The sequence below is a fragment of the Miniopterus natalensis genome, chromosome 18 (assembly GCF_054644295.1).
Source record: "Miniopterus natalensis isolate mMinNat1 chromosome 18, mMinNat1.hap1, whole genome shotgun sequence".
Taxonomy (NCBI): domain Eukaryota; kingdom Metazoa; phylum Chordata; class Mammalia; order Chiroptera; family Miniopteridae; genus Miniopterus; species Miniopterus natalensis.
This window is the reverse complement of record NC_142098.1, coordinates 17012336-17036974: the sequence shown is the minus strand read 5'-3', so window position 1 is coordinate 17036974 and position 24639 is coordinate 17012336. Positions and strand designations below refer to the sequence as shown.

The window sequence follows — 24639 nt, the reverse complement described above, 5'->3', positions numbered from 1 at the left end:
GACAGCTCAGGGACAGAGAAACCCAGCCTAGTCTGCTGAACAATGGCCCCTAGCAAACAGTGCACAAGCCTGTCATTCTGATACATGGAAGCGACACTCAGATCCACAGCCCATCTCTAAGGACAGCAGGCTGTGAACCTAAATGCCTAGGTTCTCAGGGGTACTTGGGACGGGAGAGCTTTGTGGGGCCCTCAGCAATTTCTCCAAAGGCTCACGGCAATAGCAGCCAAAAGGTGCATTTAATGGTACAAGTTCACCAACGTGACCTGCCAAGGAGAACCCATCACAAGAGAGTTAGGTCTTAGTGGCTGCTCCCTCATCCCTTGGCCTGGGGCTTTTTCTTTCCAGAACTTCATCAGCACTCTGATCCCACATGGCCTCAGCCCACCTCCTTTCCAGTCAGTCCTTCCTCACCTGTGACATAATGGTTGATGTTCAGCCAGTCAGCATAGAGAAAACAGACTGGTCAGGCAGGGGTTAAAAATGAACAGGCTGTCTTGGATTGGTTTCTTAGAAATGACACCTAGTAGATAAAATGGACTTCATCAAAATGAAAAACTTTATGCTTCAAAGGATACCATCAGGAAAGTGAAAGAGACAGCGGAATGAAAGAAAATACAAGTCATGCATCTTGGTAAGAGACTTGTAGCTAGAACATATAAAGAACTCTTCTGAGTCAATAATAAAAGGACAGCCCAATTAAAGAACAGGCAAAAGCTCTGAATAGACATTTCTCCAAAGAAGATATACAAATGGCCAAGAAGCACAAGAAAAGATGCTCAACATCATGTCTTTAGGAAAATGCAAATCAAAGCCACAATGAGATACCACTTCACACCACTAGGATGGCCAGAACAAAAAAGATGGACAGTAACCAGTGCTGGCGAGGGTGTGGAGAAACTGGAACCCTCAGACACGGCTGGTGAAAGTATAAAATGAGGCAGCCACTTTGGAAACAAAGAGTTGAGCAATTCCTCAAAAACATAGACACAGGAGCTATATGATTTTACTCCTAGGTCTCTTCCCAACAGAAAAGAACACTTATGTCTACACAAAAATTTGTACACAAAGGCTCAGAGTAGCATTCTTCACAAGAGCCAAAATGTGGAAACAATTCAAATGTCCATCCACTGAGAAACGGACAAACAAAACGAGGCCGATCCAGTCAGTGCAGTATTATTCCACCATAGAAAAAGAGCAAAATACTGACCTGCTACAACGTGAATGAGTCTTGAAAAGAGGCTAAGTGAAAGCAGCCAGTCACAAAAGGCCACGTATTGTATGGTTCCATTTATATGAAATGTTCAGAATAGGCAAATCCACAGGGAGTAAATCAGTGGTGGCTATGGATTATGGGGGAGGGAATAGAGGATGACTTGCTAACAGGGTTTCTTTCAGGGGTGGTGAAAATGTTCTGGAATTATGGGGGTGATGGCTGCATGACCCTGTGAATATACTAAAAAACACTGAATTGTACATTTTAAAATGGAGATTTTTATAGTATGTGAATTACATCTCAACAGAAATGAACAGGCTGATACAGAACCCATTCCAAGTTGTCCTCAAAGAGAAAAGGGACAGGTGGAAACAAAGCTGGTGACACAACTCTTTTTAGCTTCATACAGGTAATGCATATTTATTGAAAATTTTCTTCACCGACAATGGTGAAATCAAGACCGGAAATTACAAAACATGATGGCAGTTGAGACTTATAAAAATAAAGCAAAGGTCTATGTTTCACAGGTCTGTGCAATCTGCCTTCAAATCTCAGTCTGTCCTTTCATCAAAAAGGAGATCATGGAATCTGTGTTATTCCTCATGATGGAATAGTAAAAAATTGCATTCCATTGACCAAAAAAATAGCTTTGCTTCCAAATAGCACGTCTTTAAAGTGACTTTTCCCAACAATAAATATAGAAAACACCCTTAACGAGTGTATCTTAGCTTGGTCAGAGTTGTGTTGCTGTTTTAAAAGTACATCTCCCTCTCAGGCTGGAGGCCCCAGACAGCTTCTGTTCTCCGAGTCTTTGGTGCACGCAGCGGCTAGGTGAAGTCTGCCTGAGGCTGATCCACGGAGCCCCTCCTGCAGGACCCTGGCCAAAGGTCATGTCGAGATGCACATGAGTCGCCGTGCATCACAGGCGAGACCCACTGAGAATGGCCTCTCAGGTCCCCAGTTAAAGACTCAGACCCTTTAAGCAGGCAGCCCCTCTGGAAACGTCCCAGCTCTGCCTGCCCGCCAAGGCTGTCAGGAAAGGCTCTCTCTGGCTCTCTCAGTCAGCGGTCTGACGTCATCACACAGAAGGGGTCTTTGGTGGGTGAACCTGCTGCATAAGCTGTGGGCGCTTCACCCTGGGTTTCCTGCGCTTCGGCCTGCTTTTGGCCTTGTTGATTTGTACCACAAAGAAGGCGAGGACCACCATGGCTCCCAGGAAGGCAAAGACAGGGATGGTCTGGCCCACCTCCTGGTTGTAGCGGCCAGGCATGATCCCTGCAAGAGGACAGTGGTGAGCGATCAGGAACATCACAGCCTCTTCTCCCAGGAGTGGCAGGCTCATCAGAAACGAAATGCTAACTAATTACATTAGCTGGGCTTGCAGGGCAAACAATTTTTAAACCTTAGCTAAAGTAACCCAAGCCACTGGTAGAGAATGAATGAGAGCGACGTGCAGTTGCGTTCTCAGTTTGGCAGCTTCTGTGCGCGAGTGTGCGTGTGTATGCATGTGTGTGCATGTGCGTGCGTATGTGTGTGTGGGGGGGGTGCAGTGAGCTCTTTGTTCCTCCTCCCTGCACTCACCTCAGACAGAGATCAGGACTGGCCTTTCTCCTGTCACAGACCATCTACAACAGGGCTGCCCAGAGCTGCTTTTTCTTCAAAAACAATGAAAGATGGAGAAGTATGGATGCTGGGTAAGGGGGGTGCTCCCTTCCCAGCTGAGTGGAAGAGCGAGGAGGCCAGGTAGGAAATGAAGGACGACTGGCTGTGCCCCCAGCCTCCTAAGAAAGCCTTCCACAGATGGGACACGCGGTCAGACACTAAGAGGGCCGCTCGGGAACCCGGCTTTATGTCAGAATGACTCTGTAATGCTGGGGTTTGTACCATGAGGAGAGCCAGGACCACCATGGCTCTCGGACAGCAAAGATGGGGACCATCTGGCCCAGAATGTGGGAAGGGAGGGAGAGCCTTTGAACAAACTGCAGTGTTATGTAGCACAATAAAAAAGCACCCAAGAACTGACCTCCAGGAATGTCCCAGGCACCACTTTCTCCAGGAGACAAGGGCCTCACTTGGGGGCGATTCGATCGAAAGTTGGGTAATACCACTTTGTCCAGGTCGATGGAGAGTAACTTCTGATGTTTCCATAGATTACTTCAGGAAAATGGATGAAAACAAAATAAAAATAAGTGTACTAGCCTAGAAAGCTTAGCCAATACCTAAGAAACAGGAAGTGATTTAAAGAGAAATGTAGAATGAGGTCCATCTACACCTACATCTATCTAAATGCAACTGTGTAACAGGTGTGGCGACAACTTCCAGGTGGAGACAGAAATGTCAAAATCAAGTCCACACCCAGGGCATTTTAATATCTGAGCAGAGATCAGTTCCGCTGGGTTTATAACACTGCCACCTGGGAAATTCACCAAGCCCTGGGAGAGGAAACGATGCGTTAACCTCTGAAAGGAGCTCACAGACCGCAGGAGCTGAAGGGGCCGCAGGCTGGGCCTAAGGCACGTGGAGGTCTCTGTCTGGAAATACTGAGCGGTGGAGCTGCTTTCTGATGAATGAAACCAACACAGCAAAGGTGGCTATGCTGGTGCCCAGGCACATGCTGTCTCTGCCCTCAAGGGCACCACCATCAGGAGGGAGAGTAAGGCAGACACAAAGGAAGCCAGGAGTTGAGAGAGGCAAATGGTGAGGAAACATGTGCTCTGTGAAATGTGTTGGACTCGTTAGAGCCATGCTATTATTAATTCTGAAATCGGAGGGACTTTTTCAGGCCAATACAACTTAGACTTGAAGAACAGAGAGGCTGATATGCTGCAAAGAGCAGTAGAGAGCTTGGGAGGACACCCAGATATAAGAGCAAAGAATGCAAATGGAAAAATGTGAAAACTGTTCCGCCCAAAGTGAGGGAACAAAATTAAATACGTTTGCGAATTATGAATTCCCCATTTTCCTGCTTCTTATTCATTTGGAAATGGCTGGCCTCTCTCTTACTTTGGCCAAGTGAAAGCAAAGATGTTCAGTTCCATCGGCAATCAAGGTGAAGGTCAGCAGGAAGCCGGGTGGCACTATGTCTGTGGAGAGGATTTCTGTGTAGGAAAGAGATAAACTACTATCGTGTACTTCCATCTGGGTGCCTGCCTGGAAAATGCCAACAAGTATTACAACCTGTTTTACTTTGTATGATTTAACTTTCCATTTCGGGTTCAATCAGTCTGAAAATTAAGCTGACAATGTTAAATTATAGAATCGATGACATTTAAGCTTTATGACTCCGCAGCTGAACGTATATGAGGCTATATTTTAATTCTAATAGGTGATATCCTGTTCTGGAATTTAATTATCTGGTGATGGCACTTTCTAGTTAGGCAACTGTGGTAACAGTACATGACATTATCATCGAGAATTTCAGAGTGTTCTGATGGAAAAACAGAAGGCACAGCCTCACCCAGGGGTTCCCAGTGGGTGTGACACTCCTGCAACAGCTCTAAGAACCCGATGCTCAACAAAGACACCGAGAAAATGAGCCTGTGTTTCAGAGATGGACCAGAAACTGGCTCTCAGCACTGATGACAGATACCCTGACCTTTCAAAGGCTGTCGGCAGCTGTCTGACATTGTCTCAAATCTCTTCAGAGACGCAGAATACAGACCTAGGTTTAGGTCTCTGAGGACTGAGAATAATATTCAACAAGATGTAAAATGTGAGATAAAGGCGAAGCCTTGTGGGTGTATGAGGAAGAAATTCCTTAGCGTGACAGTAAAAATCAAATTCTCGGAGCTGTACTTTATCAACACCCTTGATGGGCCAGGTTGGCATTTGATGGATTATCTGATGTGGACGGGCAGAGACCAAGGATGCTGTTACCTATTTCTCAGAGTCCTGAACCATGGAGAATAATTGGGTTTTGGGAATTTTAGCCAATGACTGTCCAATGAGTATGAATTGCTGATCATGGCTGGAATTGAAGTCTGGTCTGAATGCGAGATAATGGTGGGTTATAAATAGATGACATGCAAAAATGGAATCTTTTCAGAAAATTTAAAAAGACAGTATGTTAACTGGAATGGAAAAGTACTTGGTAATTAAAGTTTCAGGAAGAAAACTGCTGATGGGAAGACAACGTGATGATGCTACAATCCCACTGTTTTCTATTGAGTGTGTTTAACGAGGACATATGGTCAGGGAGTGGTGCATCCAGTGCTGCTGTTCATGACAAAGGGAGAGCAGGAAGGCTCCAAGGCCTCCAGGCAGGTCTCCTCTTATTCACAGCACAGATGGTGGCCCCCTGTCCCCTGCCACATGCTCCCTAGCCACATCAACACTAGTCTACACTGAGACCCAAGCAAAGTGGGCAGCCTGGTCAGGAAGAGAAGGCTCCCTAGAGGGGAGCCTGCAGCCTGAAGGCTATGGGAGGCTTAAGCCACCAATGTGTGTGCAGTGTATTGCTGGTAAGGGAAGAGTTTCTCACAGCACTGCTCGAAGGAGAGGGAGGAGAGAGCTACCCCACAGCTGTGCCTGGCACGTGGGCCCTGCTTCACTGTGCAGAAACCCCATCAGGAAAAGCCCCCATTCTCCCTGACAGAGCAGGGCACTGTCCATGGATCACTTAAATTTTGACTCCCAAAAAGAAATGATGCAATTTAGAAGGTCAAGTTTGACAGTAAGATGGAGAAGCAGAGAGAGCAGCAACATCTGGGCACCGCATACAGAAATACATCAACAATGATCCTGTCGAGGCAGGAGGCCACTGTACCAGGCATAGGGAGAAGGGCATGGGGAGAAAAGGAGAAGGGCACAGACACACATTTGGGCCAGGCTACAACCAAGGACCGGATCTACCCCGAGCAGTCCCAGCCCCCGAGGTATGACAGAAGAAAGGGCCCGTTTATGTTTCAGAATTAGTGTTGCAAACTGGGAGCACTCAGCCCCCAAACCCCAAACCCCAAACCCAAGGAGTCAGAGCTTCTGTTCAAATGACGTCACCATCGGATCACAGCTTTTTAAGCAAGAGTCAGCCAAACCTAATGAAATGCTAATTACTCGAAGTGCTTCTTTATGCAGAATACCGCCAGAGAGCAGAATCCAAAGGTCAATATGGGGGCTCATTAATTTAAATAATCACCACAAAGCGACAAGCTAGATGTGATTATCTGGTAATAATGCCAGTAAAATTCCATTCTCTTATTTTTTAAAAAGTAATGAGTCGTAAACCCTGCAGAAGAGGAAAAGCACAGGAAGACACTAACCTGGGAGCTGTCTCGTTTAAAGGCTGTGGCTTGGCCCAGGACAGGTGTGGACAGGCCGGCAGAGCCCGAGGCTCCGGGCCTCCCAAATGGGCCTCCAGGACCTTGGAATACCGGTGCAGGTGGTTCCCTGGGCGGTGCCAACCAACAGCAGGGAATGATCGGTGTTGTGGAGATCAAGAGGAAAGATGAAGCTTCATTAGTTATCTGCTTTCCTGCCAACAGGCCAACTGTGTGCTCTGTTAACCTGTCTTCCAGGTGCTTCAGCAGTGAAACCGGACGCTGCCACCCCAGTGATGTGTTCTCACTGCTGAAGGGGAGTGAACAGAATAGCCATTCCCTTTAAAGTGGCCACAGGGCCTGGCCGGGCGTGGCTCAGCGGTTGAGCGTCAACCTGGGATTCAGGCGATCAGGATTCGATTCCCGGTCAGGGCACAGGCCCGGTTGCGGGCTTGATCCATGACTCTCTCATCATTGATGTTTCTGTCTCTCTCTCTCCCTCTCCTTTCCTCTCTCTGAAATCAATAAAGATATATTTTAAAAAAATAAAAAATAATAATAAAGTGGCCACAGGTATGCGGGGCAGCGGCTGGGCAACTGTTACTGACTGTAGTTACGTATACCAGGCTATACTTGAGGAATCTAACCTACAGATACACTTCATGGAAAATTCTCTCTTTTTTGAAGTATTTAATTCACAGGTTAAAAAAAAAATCTGCGTTTTCAGACTTCAAAATTTCTTCTACCTGTGCTGTCCAATACTGTGGCCACTAGCTACATATGGCTATTGAGCAACTGAAATGGAGTGTCACAAGTTAATAATGTTGTGGTTGTACTAGGCTATTTTATTGAAGTGAGTTTCACTTGTTTCCTTTTTACCTTTTAATGTGGCCACTGGTAAATTCAGGATTACGTCTGTGGCTCACATTACACTTCTGTGGACAGCGCTGCGAGGATCACAACATTCAGGCCACAGGAGCATGCAGATCAGCCCTGCCTGCCCTACACCACGCGGGTGAGGCCACAGGTCCCAAAGAACCTTCTCTTCAGGCTTCACTGCATAACCCCCGGTGGCCTAGAGCAGTTACTTGAATTTCCTCAGCTGTTTCTTCACTGGTGAGCTGGAAAGAATACTATCTATTTTCACAGGATTCTGAGAGGACCTAGTGAGGGAATCTGTGTAAAGCACCCACCCCGGTGCCTGCTACCTAGTGAGAGCTCAAAAATGTTGGCTGTTCCTCCCTGGGGTGGAACCAGGGTCTTCATCTGTCAGAGTGGGACAATAAACATTAACTCGGAGCGGTGTGAAGACTTAGGAATGACTGTGGGAAAGCACGTGACACCTGCAGCCCTCAGTACATGTCCATCCTGTTCACAAGAGAATGGCCCTGTCTGTGGGTTAGAACCACTGGCCACTATTCCACCAGCACTCACTAAGAAAAACCACCAGAGGCACTGCTAACTGGCTCCATTTTCCTGCAGGTATGACCATTTCCTGAAGTAGCCTGAGCCAGGCTTCACCCATCCTCCTCACTGAACGCCTGTGGGCCCACTCACCTTCCATCCTCTCTGGAGGGGCCAAGCCCGCCCCGCTGGGAGGGCGCTGCCGGTTCCCAGAATGACTGAGGCTGGGAGGTGTCACCCCATACGACGTGTACTGAAGGAGCGCATCCAGGAGCCAAAAGCAGTCTGTGGGTTCAACAAGCATGCTGCTTAGGAGTTACATTTTTTAAAATAGGAATTTCTACAGGAAAATAAAAGTTAGCCCCCAATATGGGGGGGGGGGGGAGTCAAGGAATGGGGAGGTGAGATTAGATCAAAATAAACCCCTATTCTTGAGAAATGTGCATTCTCCATGGTCCAGGCCAGCCATAGAGAACAGCAAGAAACACGACCTGGCTGTGGGCTTTACCCTGGTCCCAGAGCCTGGGTAGGGCAGTAATACTGGGCATTGCTTTAGACAAGCTGTTGGAACACCACTGGGCTCTGGGCTCCTCACAGCTCATTCAGAGATGGTGAGACTACATGACACCCACTGAGAGAAGAATCACCCAGAGTCGGAGCTCCAGGCAGAGGAGAGGAGAGCAGGGTGCTGAAGCTTCTGTCAATGCCTGAAGGCTATCCTGGGGGAAGGATCTTGATTTATGCAGTGACAGCAGAGCCAGGACCACCCTGTACACTCCACAGGGAAGTGGGTTCAGGGTTAACACAAGTGCAGTCTAGTACTATGGGCTGCCCTCTGAGTTGGTGGGCCCCAAACACCAAGTTTAAAAGCAGAAAATGCTCAGTGATTCTGGGAGACACCACAGGGAGTCTAGGTACCTATCACAGAGCCATGTGGATGGCCCTTTTCCATCAGGAGACTGAGATGCTGCTCTATCTCTACTGGGATCACCACTTCTACACTGTATTCCCCATAGCTGCCACTCCAAGTCCCATCAACACCAGTCTGGACCAGAAGAGACTCACAAGATGACACCATACCAGGAAGCACTTCTCACACTGAAGAATGCTTCTGGTGGAGTGCTTAGAGCCCTGGAGGTCCTCTACGCTGCTACCTGTAGTTTAAGGACCTGGACAGTCCTCTCAGGTATTTAAAATTCTAATAAGAGTCTTACCAGGAGATTGTAGGTCTTAAGGGAAAAAAAAAAATCTCGGTGGAAATAAAACATTGATCTTCTTTCAACTGTGACTTTAACCTTCACTTTTGATTTTAAAAAGACCAATCCAATTCTAAGGATTAACATCAAATGCTAGGAGTTTAGTCAACTTCAAGTAAGAGGAGAGGTGCACCAAACAACTCCCAATTCATGCTCCGTGCCTCGTTCTTTCCAGCTAAGCCTGTTCAGTGTGACAACGCAACTTCCCCCTCTCCCTTCACCCAGTTCTCCAGGGAGTCAGAAGACTGGGTTTTAGTTTTGGTTTTGTCATACGACCAGGCAAAAAGAGGTAACACTTTCACCATTCTGCTTCCTCCTTAATAAAAAGAGAAAAACTGTGTCCAAGCTCGAAACCCCCAAATTTGGAGGACACATCAAGAGATACTGAAAAAGAGGAGGGTTGCTAAGGACTATCTCCCTACCTCTCTGCAACCAACCCACCCACCCTCCCACTGATGAACCCGAATGCCCCTCACTGGTGAAGGCTCATAACAGCCAAAACGCCCTCATCTGGAGGAAAGCCAAGTGCTGGTCCTTCAGGAAAGTGTGGGTAGGACATGAGAGAGGCACCTGAATAGCAGTGCCAGTGACATACAGACCCCAAAGGGGGAGCCGAGCGGGGCAGGCCAGGTAAACTAGAAAAAGGTCTCTCCACTGAAACACGGTGGTCCTGGCACCTGCTGGCCCCAGGACAACAAACGTGGAGGGGAAGACAGCAGAAGCAGTAAACGAGTTTCATTTTGCTTATTAAATGCATCCAATCAAAATAGTCTAATCAATCAAAGCAGTAGGAACTTCCCTAGCCGCACCTGGCTCTCACGAGCAAGTTTCTGTTAATTTACCAGCATCTCATCGATGGCTTTCCAGGGACAAGGGGGAGAGAGGATTTGAATATTAAAGTCACAAAGCACAATCTACTTTCCAGCCACACCACCAGTTCTCACCCTTCTGTCGGTGACTGTCATCTAAGCAATTGGAGTCTCCGTATAACACAATCCGGCCTCCACCCTCAGCTGGAATCTGATAAAGTCCCAAAATGGGCACGTTTTCAACAACCGCTGTCTCCTGCTTTAAAACCTCCAATCCTGAAACAATACAAGAAAAACAGCAATGATAATTTTTATTGAGGAATAAATTATTTTCCAGTTGCCACTTAACTTGACATGTGACAAAGAAATCAAAGAAAAATCCACTCTTCAATCACAGGAGTGCAAACTTTTAGCACAGAAAAACAAGGCCCTAAGTGACATTAATTTGAGTTTTAGCAAAATTCACTTATATGTGTGTATATATAATATTTCCACACCCATCCTCTTTCATTTTCACTTGAAATGGTGGTAATAGTATTTATAATTTTAAAGGTTTCACTTTTTCCTTTTTAAATTAAAAACACAAACTTTTGTCCCATCTGATGATGAAAGGCTTATATCCTTGGACTGAATCCACTAGGGGCAGCTGGCCGGGGCAGCTCTTGCTAAACACATAAGTACCTCTATAGATATAGTCATAGATACTGATATCTAGTCTCGCGTCTTATTATTCAGAGCTAGGACAAACATAACTAATTTTTAAAATATATGCCGACATTTAAAATTTCGATTTAAGATGTTTGTTATATTAATCTCACAAATACATATGTTCCAGAGCAGAGCCTTCTTACCTCTGCCCAAACAGATGGCACAATTCACAATGTTTAATGAATCGAGTCAAAAATGCATAAATGCCACAGGCAGCAATTGCCAGTGACATCGCCATATAATCTAGGAGTCTCTAGCCCTGAAGCAAATGTGTTCCCGGGCACTAAATGACACGTCTTCATCAGAACCCAGTACTGATCATGTTGGTAACACCAAAATGTCTGTGGCTACAAAATGCAGCATTTCTTGCTCTATGTTACGTGTAATTCCACTAGGAACTAATGGAAGAGAAAAGCAAGGTATTTTCGGTGGGGAGGGAGAGACAGAGCAATAAAACATGAAACGAGGCCTCATGGTTTGGACACAGTTTTGTTTCTGACCATAAGGTATTTTGTGATCCAGCATAACCCAGATTTTCAAATTCCTTTTGTACCCCAAGATTATTCAACTTAAAGCCTGTGTGAAAATAAAAATCCCCTTAAAAAGAATTTCAAGGTAATTTTTTGTTGTTCTTGTTAATCATCACCCGAGGATATCTTTTCCATTGATTTTTTAGAGGGTGGAAGGGAAGAGGGGGGAGGGGGAGGGAGAGAGAGAAGCATCGATGTGAGACACATCAACTGGCTGCCTCCCACATGCACACCGGCCAGGGCCTGCAACCTAGCTACAAGCCCTTGACCAGAATTGAACCCATGACCCTTCAGTCTGAGGGCAGATGCTCCTAATCACTGAGCCAAACAAACTAGGGCTCAAGGTAATTTTTATTTTCAGGTTAGCAAAACCCCAAAATAAAGTATGTACGCTTAACTCTACTTTTGATTCCTCTCCCAACAAAACAAGGCCTAGCAGCCAGCCACAAGACCACTTTGGTCATCCCTGTTGGGCCCCTACCAGAAATGGCAGTGCCCTGTGAGAAACGGATTTCAAAAAAATCACTAACCCACAGTAAACTGTGCCAGTGACTCAGGAGACATGATTACTTATGTGCTTAAAGTTAAAATATAACCCTATGAACACAGATCTATTGATTGACCTTGCCTTGATGAACGGAAAAAACCCTTCCAGGTAATACAAAAATAAATTCTACCTTCCAGTTGCAAATAATATGAGAAATCCTTCCTGTCTTTTCATCATTTTCAACTAATGAAACTGTCCCTACCTTCTAATTACAGAAAATGGCAAACTTTACAATGAAGGGGCTTTCAATTCTGGAATTAAAAAAAATATCAACTTGCATGAGAAAATGAATCCCTCCTGTAAATTTCCATAAGCCTGTGCTGTGGGGCGCAGAATAGTCTCAAACTCTTGGCAAAGGTGAGAGAGGTACACGGTGCAAAATCCCAGCTCTGGAGTGCGGGGCTGCAGGAAGACATCAGGGCAGGTGATGGCTTCCCACCTTTGGGAAGGGCAGAGGCAGCCCCAGGTTGCTCTGGCTCCTCCCAGCTCCCCAGATTTGCTCAAGGCACTCAGCACAGTGTCCCAGATACTAATGCACGGGGAACTGCAGCGTTTGCCTTCTTGGGTGATGCCTGGCTGCAGTTAAAGAAAAAAAACTGAAAGAGAAGACCTTTTTTCCCTTCAAATTCTCAAGAGAATTTTAGGAGAGGACCTTGTAATTAATATTCACCTTCATACAATTAAGAACATCAAAACATGGTCACATTTTTCTAAATTTTAGTAATCTAGCAAAACAATTTACAAATAGGAACAAAAACTTTAAGCAACTTTAAAGGTAGTTTTAAAGAATACCTACATATATTCAACAGCTCCTCTCCTGTAGGAAATTTGATTTATTTTGCAGTGGTCAGTATACACATATATTCACATTATCAACAAGGGGCTGTCTTATCTACCTTTGCATCTCCCAGAGCCGCTACCTGGAAGTCTTGCCTAAAGTAGGTACCACAGAAAATAATTATAAAAACCATACAAAACTGCTAATGGGCAGATTTCTTTTTGGGGTAAGGAAAATGTTCTGGAAGTAGACAGTGGTGATGAATGCACAACTGTGTGAATACACTAAAAATCACTGAATTGTACACTTTAAAAGGGTAAATTATATGCAACAAAACTGTTATTTAAAAGAAAAGAAGAAAGAAGGAAACTAAAAAGCATGTATTCACATTCCTTACCTTGGTCTTTAAAAGTCTGTGTTATCACTATGCCATCTTCTGGAAATTTAGCGATGCTGCACCCGGATGCATAATACACTAGAAAACAGTTGTTCAAAGTTATGAGAACACAGAAACACAGGACGTTTTATCAACAGCTACTTATTTACCTAAAATGCATTCTTTAGACATCCTATGTTTTCTAAAATGTTTTTTAATCTTAGGAGAGGAGTTGCTATTATTGCCTGCTCACAGTTAAACTACAATGAATGGCCTCAAAATTGAAGTGAAAAAATACTATTAATATAAGGTTTGGGGATAGATGTCAGATGTCATAGCTGTCATAGATGCGCAACAACTTAGTCAGGAAGAGCAGAATCAGTAACAACAGTGCTCAAGATACTGTTCTAGAAATTAGCTCCCCAAACTAATCTGTGGGGAAACTTCTTATATGAGATTTACAAAGTTATTTCATAAACAGAATTGCATAAATAATCAGGAACCTATGAGGTATTCCCTATTTGGGAACATACAGGATATAGAGCACCTTACAGGTGGCACTAAAACTAGAGATGCTTGCAGAAAATATTTCATTTTGAACATTTGGACAGAACTAGAGTGGTTAACACCCAACTCTCCAGATGTTCTCTGTGAAGATACCGAAGATTCCAGAGAGCCTAGCTTCTTTAGGAATCACACCCTCTCTCTGAAACTTAAGATTCTCCCGGAATAATGTGCCCTATTAAAACATAAACACAGAGCCTTACTGTCATGGCTCGCGAGGGTAAAATCCCCTTCATATAGGCCATCGCTGAACCCCATATTCCAGACAGACAGAAGTTCATTCAGAGCTGGGATATTGGCTCCTCCGGTGTCCGGCATCCACCACTGCCTGTGAAAGTGACAAACTGTATTACAAGGCGACATATTCATAATACATTGGGAATCCTTGATTGGTAACTAAATTACTAGAAGGCTTCTTTAAATAACAGGTCCTTCGGTGCATTTAGATTTGTATAGATTCAGTAATAGAGCGATAGAAGAATGTAAAAGAACTAAACAGAAATTTAAAGCTCAAGTATCTACAATCAAGAAGGAGCAACAATGAAGCCTTTTAATTAATACCTGGAATCAATGAGCATTTTACTTGCTTCACAAGCAGCTTTCAAGAACATCCCTACTACGTGAAGAGAAAGCTTTCTCTAACCAAGCATCTGAACCTGTCTCTTACAGATGAAAAGACTACTAATGAGCCAAATAGGCCCTTTAAGTACTTGCTAAGTAGAACTTAATTCCCAAAAAGTCAAATTTCTTAACCAAATACCAATTCATAGCAGTACCTCGTGTTTTCATCGTAAAACTTGACTTTTCTCATAACGGACGTGTTGTACCAATCACTGAAGACAATGAGTGAAAGGCCATTGTCCACATCCCGCCGCAGTTTGGCGACCTCCTCGGGAAAGTACTCTTCTTCACTGTCCACCATGAGCAAAGTTCCTGAGGGACAAAATGCCAAGCTCTGAGAAATTCCACCTCTGAACAAAAGGACGTCACTATTTCCGACAGAGTTTTACTGGCATCCATACTTCAAATTATTGACTTGTAATATTTTGGTTTGTGCCCCCTGAACCACTTTAGAAGAGTGTGAGCAAGGATCAGGGCCCTACGGTACACAGACGCCTGCTAGCTGTGGCCTTTTGTTTCATCTGTGATGCCCAATACAAAGATATTTCACTTACTGGAGAAGAAGCAAAACACAGTGCTAGAGCTTCTTTTAATTATAAATAAATAAATAAATAAAACAAATGCTTCTGACAGTGTTGCATTTTAGCTGAACATTACCACCATCACCACTAAGTAGGAATGCCCACTGCTCTGCTTGGCGCCATGTTCCGGTCTCCACTGGGACCAGGAGACCCCGTACATGCCCTCTTTGCTGGCCTCTCATCTGAACCATGAGTCACCTTTCAAACTTTTCACAAACACCCGACAGAGAGGAAAGAACACCTGGCTAGCACTTTGTTGTTGCTCACCATACTGATTAGCGTCAAAGCACGTGAAGGGGGAGCCGAGGACTTCGACAAAGTAGCCCATGCTTCTCAAGTGTTGGTACATGTCCCTGAAGTTGGTGTGGATGTGGTCGCCATTCCTGAAAAAGAGCAAGTCCCAGCACTAAAATGATCAATCTCCAGTCGTAATAAGGCTACCTAGTCACAGGTTAATTCCTGCAACCTGTCATCTCTGCAGGAGCACAGCTCCATCCTCAGCAGAGGCCTGGGGAGTCCGGCCCACTGGCACAGCAGTCAGCAGTCCCATTTTCAGACCAGTTGGGCTGGCATGTTAAATGGGTAACAGGGAATCGTGCTCATGGCACAGGCTCAAAGGGATAAAATGACAAGAAAATGGCAAAAGAAATGCACTGAGGCATCACTTTAGGTGGCACACATGTAACTGGTTAGCAACCACCAACATCTGACACAGTCAGCAGGGGAATGCAGACATGCTGGACCAAGCCACGCAGGGCAAATGAACTAAGAGTAACAAAGTTAACATGACATCACTACTACCAATCACCTTTCCATCCTTTCTCCTCACCATGCTCATTTTCCTGCTTTGTACTCTGTGAGCTGCCTACCCAAATACCCAAAGGGACGCCTAGGGGTCATTCTACCTGCCACCCCCCACCTCACAGCCCATCACAGCCGGTCAGAGCCCGCCTCCTCTGCAGGGCTGAACACATGAGTGCCTCTCTGGGCCCATGGCCATTACTCTATCAACTTCTCACTTCTTATTTACCTCCCTCGGTCTGAGCGCCTCCAATCTGCCTTTCAGAGACATCTTTATAAAGTACAGAACTGACCTTGTACGTGTCCTGCTCAAATCTTTCAATCCTCGTTGCTCACCATATTCAGGGTGAAGTCCAAGCTCCTTTACTTACACTAAAGCAGAAATGAGCTTAGCATATGGGCAGGAGTCAGCCCAGCTGCCCTGGAGGAGCAAGGGGACAGGGCCTAGAGGCTTGAGGACACACCGGGAAGTCTGGCACATGAAGTCTGGATAGGCAGCCACAGAGTTTTAAGCAACTCGTGATAGGATTTATGTTTTTATGTGACCAGGCTTGCTGCATGGACAATGGGATTTAGGGGAGCAAGAATGGCAGCAGTCACTCATCAGGAGGCAACCGATGCCATCCAGGCAAGAGATGACGATGGCCTGAACAAGAGCGGGAGCTGAGGTGGCGGCCAGACAGGGCAGGAGTCAGGACATGTTCTGGAGGGAGGACTACAAGGATTTGCTGAGTGATTCAACAGAAGAAATGAGGGAAAGAGAGAGATTAAGGATGAGTTCAAGGTTTTTACCGCACAATTGTGCAAATCTGAAGGGAGACGCGCAGGGTGCCCTAAGAGCATAACAAGGACCTGCAAAGTCTGGGGGTTCAGGCAGTACAGGCTCAGTGAGGAGCAACGTCTGCTTCCTGCAGGGACAGTGACCCTAGTCCTGCTGTGGAAGGCCTGGGGTGACGAGCGTCGTGTCTGGTGGCTGCTTACCAGTCCAAAGGGTCATTCTTCATTCTCAGATTGTCCCTGGGGAAGTAGCCAGGCGGGTAGCGGAGGTTGTGGTACTGGTCCCAAAGAACTCTCTTGCTTCGAGGGGGAGCAGGAATTATCTTCACCTTAATTGGGAGCTTCACTGTTGAGGTCTGTTCCGCACCATTTTTTGACTGAAAAAAATAAGCAAAACTTAAAGCGCGCCTTTTGCTCAGAAGAAACTTTCAGGTTTGGGGGTTTATTGAAAAAGATGATTCTACTTATCAATTGAACCCTAACAATTTGAACACAAGAATCTCCAATAACAAATGTAGAAAGGAACCTTCATGTATCACAAATAATTCCATTCAAAACCTTAAGTTTGAGACTTAACATTTAAATAACCTTGTTCCTGAAAACACTAGTACTACATACGATTAACCCCACATCCCCTTTTAGAGAACACATATTTTCTGCAATCATGCCGAGTTTGAAATCTGGCACAAAATAGTCCTATCTGCTGTTGCTCAGCAACAAAATCGAAGGCACCATCACTCATTACTCAGCTGGCTTTTTAAACTCCAGCTGCTCTACAGGCACTGAAATCAGTGATCACAGCCTTCAAGCCTAATCACACCAGCTGCTTCAAATCCGAGACCCCTGGCATTCAGCCTGTCCCTCCCTCCTGGCAGGTGAGGGTGAAAGGTCAAGAAAAGCAAGCCCCTGCCTGCATGCACTTACTTCCACCTCCGCTGGGGAAGCCACAGTGATCATGACCTGCCCCTGTGCAATGCCTTCCCAGGAAGCTGCTTTCTTGGTGACAGAAATGGAAATGGCCAGGTAGCCTGACCAAGGCCATAACACTGAGGAGTAAGAGAAAGCCACTTCAATGTTGTCTCCATTCTGTGGCAAATAGGGCTGCCAGTCAGGCTGTAGGAGAAAAACAAGCCAAGGCTAAGGTGAAATGCTCAATTCCTAAATTACCCACAGCAGTTTTTGAGAAATACTTTACCTTTTAAATAAGGCAAAATGAAATTTATACACAGACACTAAGCAACTATAGCCAAAGTAGCCTATGGAATGTCTAGAACATAAAGCCACTAAAAAGTGTAGAATCCACTATTTCTGACAGCCTCCAGATTAATGAGAAATTTCCCCCCAAGCTTAAAAAAACAAAAAGGGACACATAGTTTGATGTACAACTTTTATCTGATGGAGAACTTAAATGAAAACTCTCAGGTTTGAGGTTAAAACCCAATTAGCTGTATGCTTAAAGAGTCACATTAAATGAAAGGGATCAAATAACAAAATGACATAGATGCAATCTGTCCCCAAATCCTGAAGCCAGTGATTGGGCATGTGGAGGTTTAGGGGACGCCCAGAAAGAGCTGGCTTGCTGTCAGGACCCTTTCAGATTCTTCCAGGTTTAAGGGAAGCAAAAAAGGAAGCATGAGAGGAGACCATCTGGAAGAAACATAAGTTAGCTCTTATAGCATTCCAATTTTTCAGTATTTCAATAACCAATATTTCAAACTAACCTAAATTACTCATTTCCCTCACAAGCCAGACAGCAACAATATACTTACTCCCAAAATGAGTCAGCATATTAAAAAAAAATCTGAAAAAGGAGAAAAATATTTGTAGGATAAAGCATCCAAATAATGAAAAAGGAAAGGGATTTTTAATAAATGCTCTTGAGATCACTGGTTAGCAATTGAGAAAAAAAGTTAATTTTCATTTATCTCTTATATCACATATCAAATTAACACAAATTTAAAATTTACGTATTTATCAAGCACAAAAGAAGTCAGTAGAAAATGAAATTGAGATTTTATTATATCTGTGGAGAAATAAATTTCTAATTTTTGAAACAAAAGAAATCACAAAAGACCAAAATTCAATTACATGAAAATGTGAAACTTTTATAGAACTCTCACTCCAAAATAAAAACCACCACTAATATTAAAGAGAAAATTAAGCAATAATCTGTGGAAACTTTTTGCATAAAATACAACAATGGTTAATTTCTCTATGATATAAATATCTTGCTCCAATGGATAGGGAAAATCTAAATTTCAGGACAAAAATGGGCCAAGGCAATAAAAAGCTAATTCACACAAGAGAAAATACAACTAGTATTTTCCAGGTTTGTTACCTGGAGATATTCACCTCACAAATAACTGAAGTGCACAATAAACAAGGTACCCATTTTACCCCCTCTAAATTTAAAGTTAAAAGATGAATCACTTAGAAACAAACCAAATGGACATTAAATGCAATGAGATCTATCCACACAATGGACTATTATTCAGCTATAAAAAGGAATGAAGCACTAATACATGGCTATGACACGGACAAACCTTAAAAACATCATGCTAGGTGAAAGAGGCCAGTCACAAAGACCACATATTGTAGATTCCATTTAAATGAACTGTCTAGAATGTTACACACAAGAGATACAAAGTGTATCAGCGACTTCTGGGGACTGGGGGGGTGTGAAAAGGGGGAAGGAGAATGGGGTGTGACTGCAAATAGGTATTTCTTTTTGGGGTGCATCACTATTTAAGAATACACTAAAAACTGAATTGCACAGTTTAAAAGAGTAAATTTTACGTATGTGAACTTTATCTCATTTAAAAATATACATATTTTTATTGATTTTTAGAGAGAGGAAGGGAGAAGGAGAAAGAGAAATATCGATACGAGAGAGAAACACTGATCTGTTGCCTCAAGCACGCACCCCAACTGGGGATAGAGCCTGCAACTTGGGCATGTGCCCTGACTGGGAATCGAACTGGCAACCTCTTGGTGCACAGGATGACACTCAACCAACTGAGTCTTACTGGCCAGGGCTATCTCATTTTTTAAAAACCGCATGGCATTAAGGTACCACCCAGTGCAGGTGTGGTGGAGACAGCGCCGTCTGCAATCACCAGCAGCAGTCTGAGTCTGAGATGGTGTAACTTCCCCTGGAAAGAATTTGGTAGTATGTACCAAGAGCGATAATAATGTCCTCTACATTCCAATCCAGGGAGTTGACGTTAGGAAATAATTCAGAAGAAAATCACATATGCAATGATATTCAGTGAAATGTTTATATTTGAAAACCACCTATTTTTTGTTCATGCAAGGGGAAAGAGTGAGCAAATTATGATTTGATAGTCCTATGTAATACTGAACAACCATTAAAAAGTACATTGGTACTTGTATACATTTTAAAATGTTTCAACATAATGAAAACTGAAAAAAAAAAAAAAAAACCAACAGACTAAATTTTTGCCTACTGCACAATGTTAACAAAAAATATGTATTTCAGATAAGGGCTGGCAAAGAATATTTAAAAAATAGTGGCTATCACCACTATGTTGTGCACCTGAAACTAATAAAAATGACACTGAATGCAAACAGTAACTAAAAAAGAAAAAGAAACTGGCTGGTATGCAAAATTTAAAAAAATAACGGCTATGTTAGTGTGCTGGGGCTAGAAGTAATTTATCTGTTCTCTTTCCCTATTCTGTTACTGTTGTGACAATGTTTATGCAGTAAGTATTAAAAAAACTATAAAAGCAAAATTCAAGAAAGACCATACCGTCTAGACCCTAAGGCCTACTTGTGCTCATTAAAGAATAAAACAACTACAAGTGAGCCTTTAATTATAGGTGGGAAATAATAAAGGATCAAATGTAATTAGTCAATTCAGGAGCCAAACTCAAGATGTCAACAAACGTGTTCCACTAATTTACCCCTGACTTATGTGTAAAAGACTTAGGGGAAAATAAATGACTGCTTCTAATACCCTGGCACCCCAGGCAAGAGGAGAGAACCTTTCCTGTTTTAATTTCAGGAGAAAGCGCTAAGGCACAAAAGTCTGGGCAAGGTCCAAGCTCACTACAAGCCAGAGAGCAGTTTCACCTTGTCCACAATTCTTCCTGTGACACCCATGCCGTTGAGGATGGTTACATTGACGATGGTTGGCATTCCTCCATAGTAGATGGGCTGGGAGCAGTAGGGCCACATGTAGGGACACTCAGTCAGATCTATGTAGCTGGGGCTCAAACTGAAACAAAGAATACAGTGTTAGAGTAGAGCCTATTAGGAAACAGCACTGAAGCGACACAACCATGCAAGAAGAGTTGACATGGTGGATGTGAGCCTTAGAAGGGCCTCAGCAGACATCTGGGAACTGGGCTTTGAAATGTTCCCTGTGCTGAGAAGGCCACTGGGCCAGCCTGCCCAGACTGACTGCACAAACAACGGGATGGTGCATAACACCTCCTTCCTTCTCCAAGTCTGAAACTTTGGTGGCTGTGGCTGGCAGAGAATGAGGATGTGACCAGCCCCAGTGAATGCCTTGGACTCAGAGTCTCAAATCACTGGGCAAAGACGAACTTTTAAATAAATGCAGCTGTGACAAATGGGTGGTCACTTGGAAAAAGTTGAAATTAGATCCATACCTCACACCACACACAAGAATAACCCCAAATGGATCGGGGAGTCTCAAGTAAATAAAAGAAAGCAAACAAGTATTAGGAGAAAACCTGGGTGAATTTCTTTTTCACCCCAGGACAGAAAAAGGCTTTCTGTGATTCAAAATCCAAGGGCAACAACAACAAACTAATAAAGTCGGCTATTAAAAAACCCTGCATGGCAAAACACTTCACACAAAATCAAAAGACAACTGACAAACTGGGAAAAACATCTGCAAACATATCACCAACAAAAGGTTACTAACCTAATGTATAAAAAACCTTTAACAGCTGAGAGACAAAAACCCCAGAGAAAAATGGGGAAAAAATAAATACACACTTAACAAGGAAGGTATAAATATGGCCATTAACCACATACGAAAGAGCTCAAACTCACTTATAACTAGAGAAGAAATGCAAATTATAACAATATTGAGAGACCATTTCTCACTGATCAGATGGGTAGAATGCAACCAGCATTACAGACACTGTGCTGGTGAGGTTCTGGGAAACAGGCACTCATGCTTCGCTGGGGAACACACACAAACACAGCCCTCTGGGGGGAATGGAGTGACACCTTACAAAGTTCCTGGACCCAGCTATCCCACATCTAGGAATTTTCTCTGAAGACACACCTTCAACAAAACTAAAATACTAGGCACAAGGTTATTCAAAGCAAGAGGCAAAACACTGGAAACAATCTAAATGCCCAAATATAAATAAGTGGGTGAATAAACAATGGAACATCCACACTAGGAAGCTGCAAAAAGAAGAAGGACCTCTATGAATTAATACAGAGCGATTTCCAGGATGCTGTTAAGCGAGAAAAGCCAAGTGCAAAAGAATATTTGTAGTAATGCTATCCTTCATGTAAGAAAGGGGATATAAGAACACGAAGTGGGCAAAAGTAGGTTTGCAATTATGAGTACGCAAAACAGTCTATTCACATATTATTGATTATTGTATTATTTTCTATATGAACCGTAAACCTACTTTTGTCCACCTCTGTATACATGTATATTTGTGCAAGAAGAAATACAAGAAAGGTAAAACAACAACTGAGACTATTACCCACAGGGATGGGTGGGGACAGTGTGGAGAGAATGGGGGAGTGGGAATGGGGACAGAGGAATGAGGGGCAGTGACACTTCCCCAGGTTACATTCGTGTGCAGTTCTGACTTTACAGCCATGGTAGTAATTCACATATCCAATACATAACTAGTTGAAATGAACCAGAAGATGGGGGAAATCCAAAAAGAGACACAAGCACTAACAGAGAAACTTAACTGTGTTAAAGCTGAATAGCAAAATCACACTGATGGGGTAGAGGGAAAGAAGAATTAGCCTCACTTTGGAAAACAATATGACTTCTGTAAAGCTAAGGATAAAAAAGAACTACACATAAATACTATACTCTGGTTAGTAAACTTGATTTTGTAAGGGCACGGGTTAGCAGTTCTAAAACTACTCAATATGCACATACTAGGACTGAGCCAGTGAGTAAACATACTGTGGGTCACGAGAGCCAGGTTTCTTGCTGTTGGAGAAGTTTTATGAACAAGGAGAGAGGAGACTAGACTGAGAACCTGGTGTTGGGTGTGATCAGGAGACAGGTGAACTCATCATGTTTTTAGCATTTCTACAGATAGATAGATTGAGAAATAGGTACAGATGTGTGAGTACATACAGACATTTCCTAGCTCTGTCTGCTGAAAAGACCTAGAAACAACTATGAGCACAGCTGCGAGGAGCACACATAGTGTGCAGGTCTCGGTTTCTAAATACCACTCTCCAATTAAAGGACCCAGGCTGCTTGGAGAGAGATCTGAGACCGAGGCTGGACATGGAAATGCTACATTGCCAAAAAGTGAGAAAAGTACTCAAAAAGTGATGGAGACATCTAAAGACACAGGAGCCAACTAGAAGGCACTCCCAATAGCCAGATCTGGGACAATTTGATCAACAAAATGAACAAAGATATTATTGGATTGCCACTGAGTCAAATTAACATCCGTGTTTCTATACTGATATAAATAATGGGATAAATAAATAAATGGGAGAGAAAAGATAGCTCTTCCTTACAGTAGAATTCCAATTAATGAATGAGAGGAACAGAAAGTCACCATGGGGCAATCCCCACAGTAATAATCACTGCAGGCAACAACCATCAATGGACGTTCAAACCAGTGAGTGAAAGTATGTTAAGAAACAAAATCATCTGAAGTGCATCCCCACAAGTGACACTTAGCAGTTACAAAGGGACAAACAGTAACTACAGTGGAGAGACCTGGCAGACATCACCTAAGGTGGGCACCATGAGCCATGCTGCTCAGACCTCCTGTTGCTGAAGCATAGCTATGACACCTCCAGCTGCTACCCCTGCAGACCCTCCACCCCCTCTGTGTCAAGGCCCCGCTTCCTCCGGGCTTCTCCTAGCCAATGACTGCGATACATGGGTATGGTACTAGGGCAGGCCCATCCCTGTGGGACACAGGCTCCTCTAACGGGTGACTTTGGTTCAAGGATTCCCCATCAGGAGAAACAGTTTTAGACCTGTGCTGCAGTCTGAGGGTCTTCCTCTGCAATTCTCCTTCCTCCCACCTCTTTTCACAGGCATCAGGTCAGCATGGCAGTCCTAAGACTCTTCCTGCCTATTCCTGCCTCCTTCCCTTTATCCATCATAGGCCCCCCACTCCCACCCCAACAGATCTCTTGGACAGCTAACCCCATCTTGGGGTCTGCTTCCTGAAGGGCCTGGACTGAAACATCACCTAAATTAAATGATGCAAATGAACTCCACCAGAGGAAGAAAACTGCAGAAGTGTCCCTCACTGGAGGAGACCAAGGGGACGTGACAACTAAATACAATGTGGGATGCTAGACTGGATCCTGGGCCAGGAAAAGGACAGGGGTGGGACAATGGGCGAAAATTGAATACAGTCACAGATTAATCAATGGTAATGCATCTATTAATTTCCAGGTTTTGAGGCTTGTACTACAGGGTGAGGCACAAGTAGGTTTACAGTTGTCCATATGGAAAATACGATAGTTAATAAATAATATAAGAATAAACTGTGTTTCACATACACAACTGTAAACTTAACTTTTTCTCACCCCTGTATGATTGTGTAAGATGTTAACATTAGGGAGAGCTGGGTGAAGGACTTATGGATCCTCATGTATTATTTCTGGAACTTTGTTGTAAATCTAAAATCATTTTAAAATTTAAAAACTTCTTACCAAAAACACATAACTTCAAGCTAATCATGAAAAAACAACAAATAAACCCACATCAAGAACAGTCTCTATGTAAGTAGCCTGCACTCCCAAAGGAGTCAGAGTCATGAGTGACAAGACAGAAGAACTGTCAAAGGCTAGAGGAAACCAAGAAGATATGACAATGACAACTAAACACAATGTGGGGCCTGGATCCCAGACTTAACGAAGAACATGAGGGGAAAACTGGCGAACTGTGAACAAAGCCTGCAGATTAATGACAGGACACCATGAGTGCTCATTTCTTAGTTTTGACAGTGAAATTATGGTCATCTAAGATGCTGGCATTAGAGGAAGCTCAGCAAAGGATATATGAGAACTCTCCATACTATCTTTGCAAATTTCTGCAAACCTAAGATTATTCCAAAAGAAAGTTTTAATAGGGAATAATTTAAAACCATTCATATTAAAAATAACAGGAAATCAGGAAAAGGAAAGCAGTTAAAGTTCTGCCAGCCAGGACCGAGTAGAAGCAGCAGAGTGAAGCTCC

The 24639-nt window shown here is 43.7% G+C and overlaps 1 protein-coding gene across 1 annotated transcript in view; it reads right to left on the bottom strand.

Annotated features, from left to right (window-relative positions):
- Window positions 1-1608: 1608 nt before the first annotated feature.
- MBTPS1 (membrane bound transcription factor peptidase, site 1) overlaps window positions 1609-24639 on the bottom strand; it is a 49999-nt gene continuing 26968 nt past the window's right edge. Inside the window, exons 12-23 of the mRNA XM_087827230.1 lie at window positions 20319-20463; window positions 17148-17336; window positions 16428-16600; window positions 14913-15028; window positions 14220-14376; window positions 13647-13771; window positions 12901-12978; window positions 10076-10216; window positions 8029-8160; window positions 6475-6601; window positions 3240-3370; window positions 1609-2491 (exon numbers count right to left, since the gene is read on the bottom strand). Coding sequence (XP_087683356.1) covers window positions 2295-2491; window positions 3240-3370; window positions 6475-6601; window positions 8029-8160; window positions 10076-10216; window positions 12901-12978; window positions 13647-13771; window positions 14220-14376; window positions 14913-15028; window positions 16428-16600; window positions 17148-17336; window positions 20319-20463 — 1711 coding nt within the window. The 3' untranslated portion in view covers window positions 1609-2294. The remainder of the gene's footprint in view (window positions 2492-3239; window positions 3371-6474; window positions 6602-8028; window positions 8161-10075; window positions 10217-12900; window positions 12979-13646; window positions 13772-14219; window positions 14377-14912; window positions 15029-16427; window positions 16601-17147; window positions 17337-20318; window positions 20464-24639) is intronic.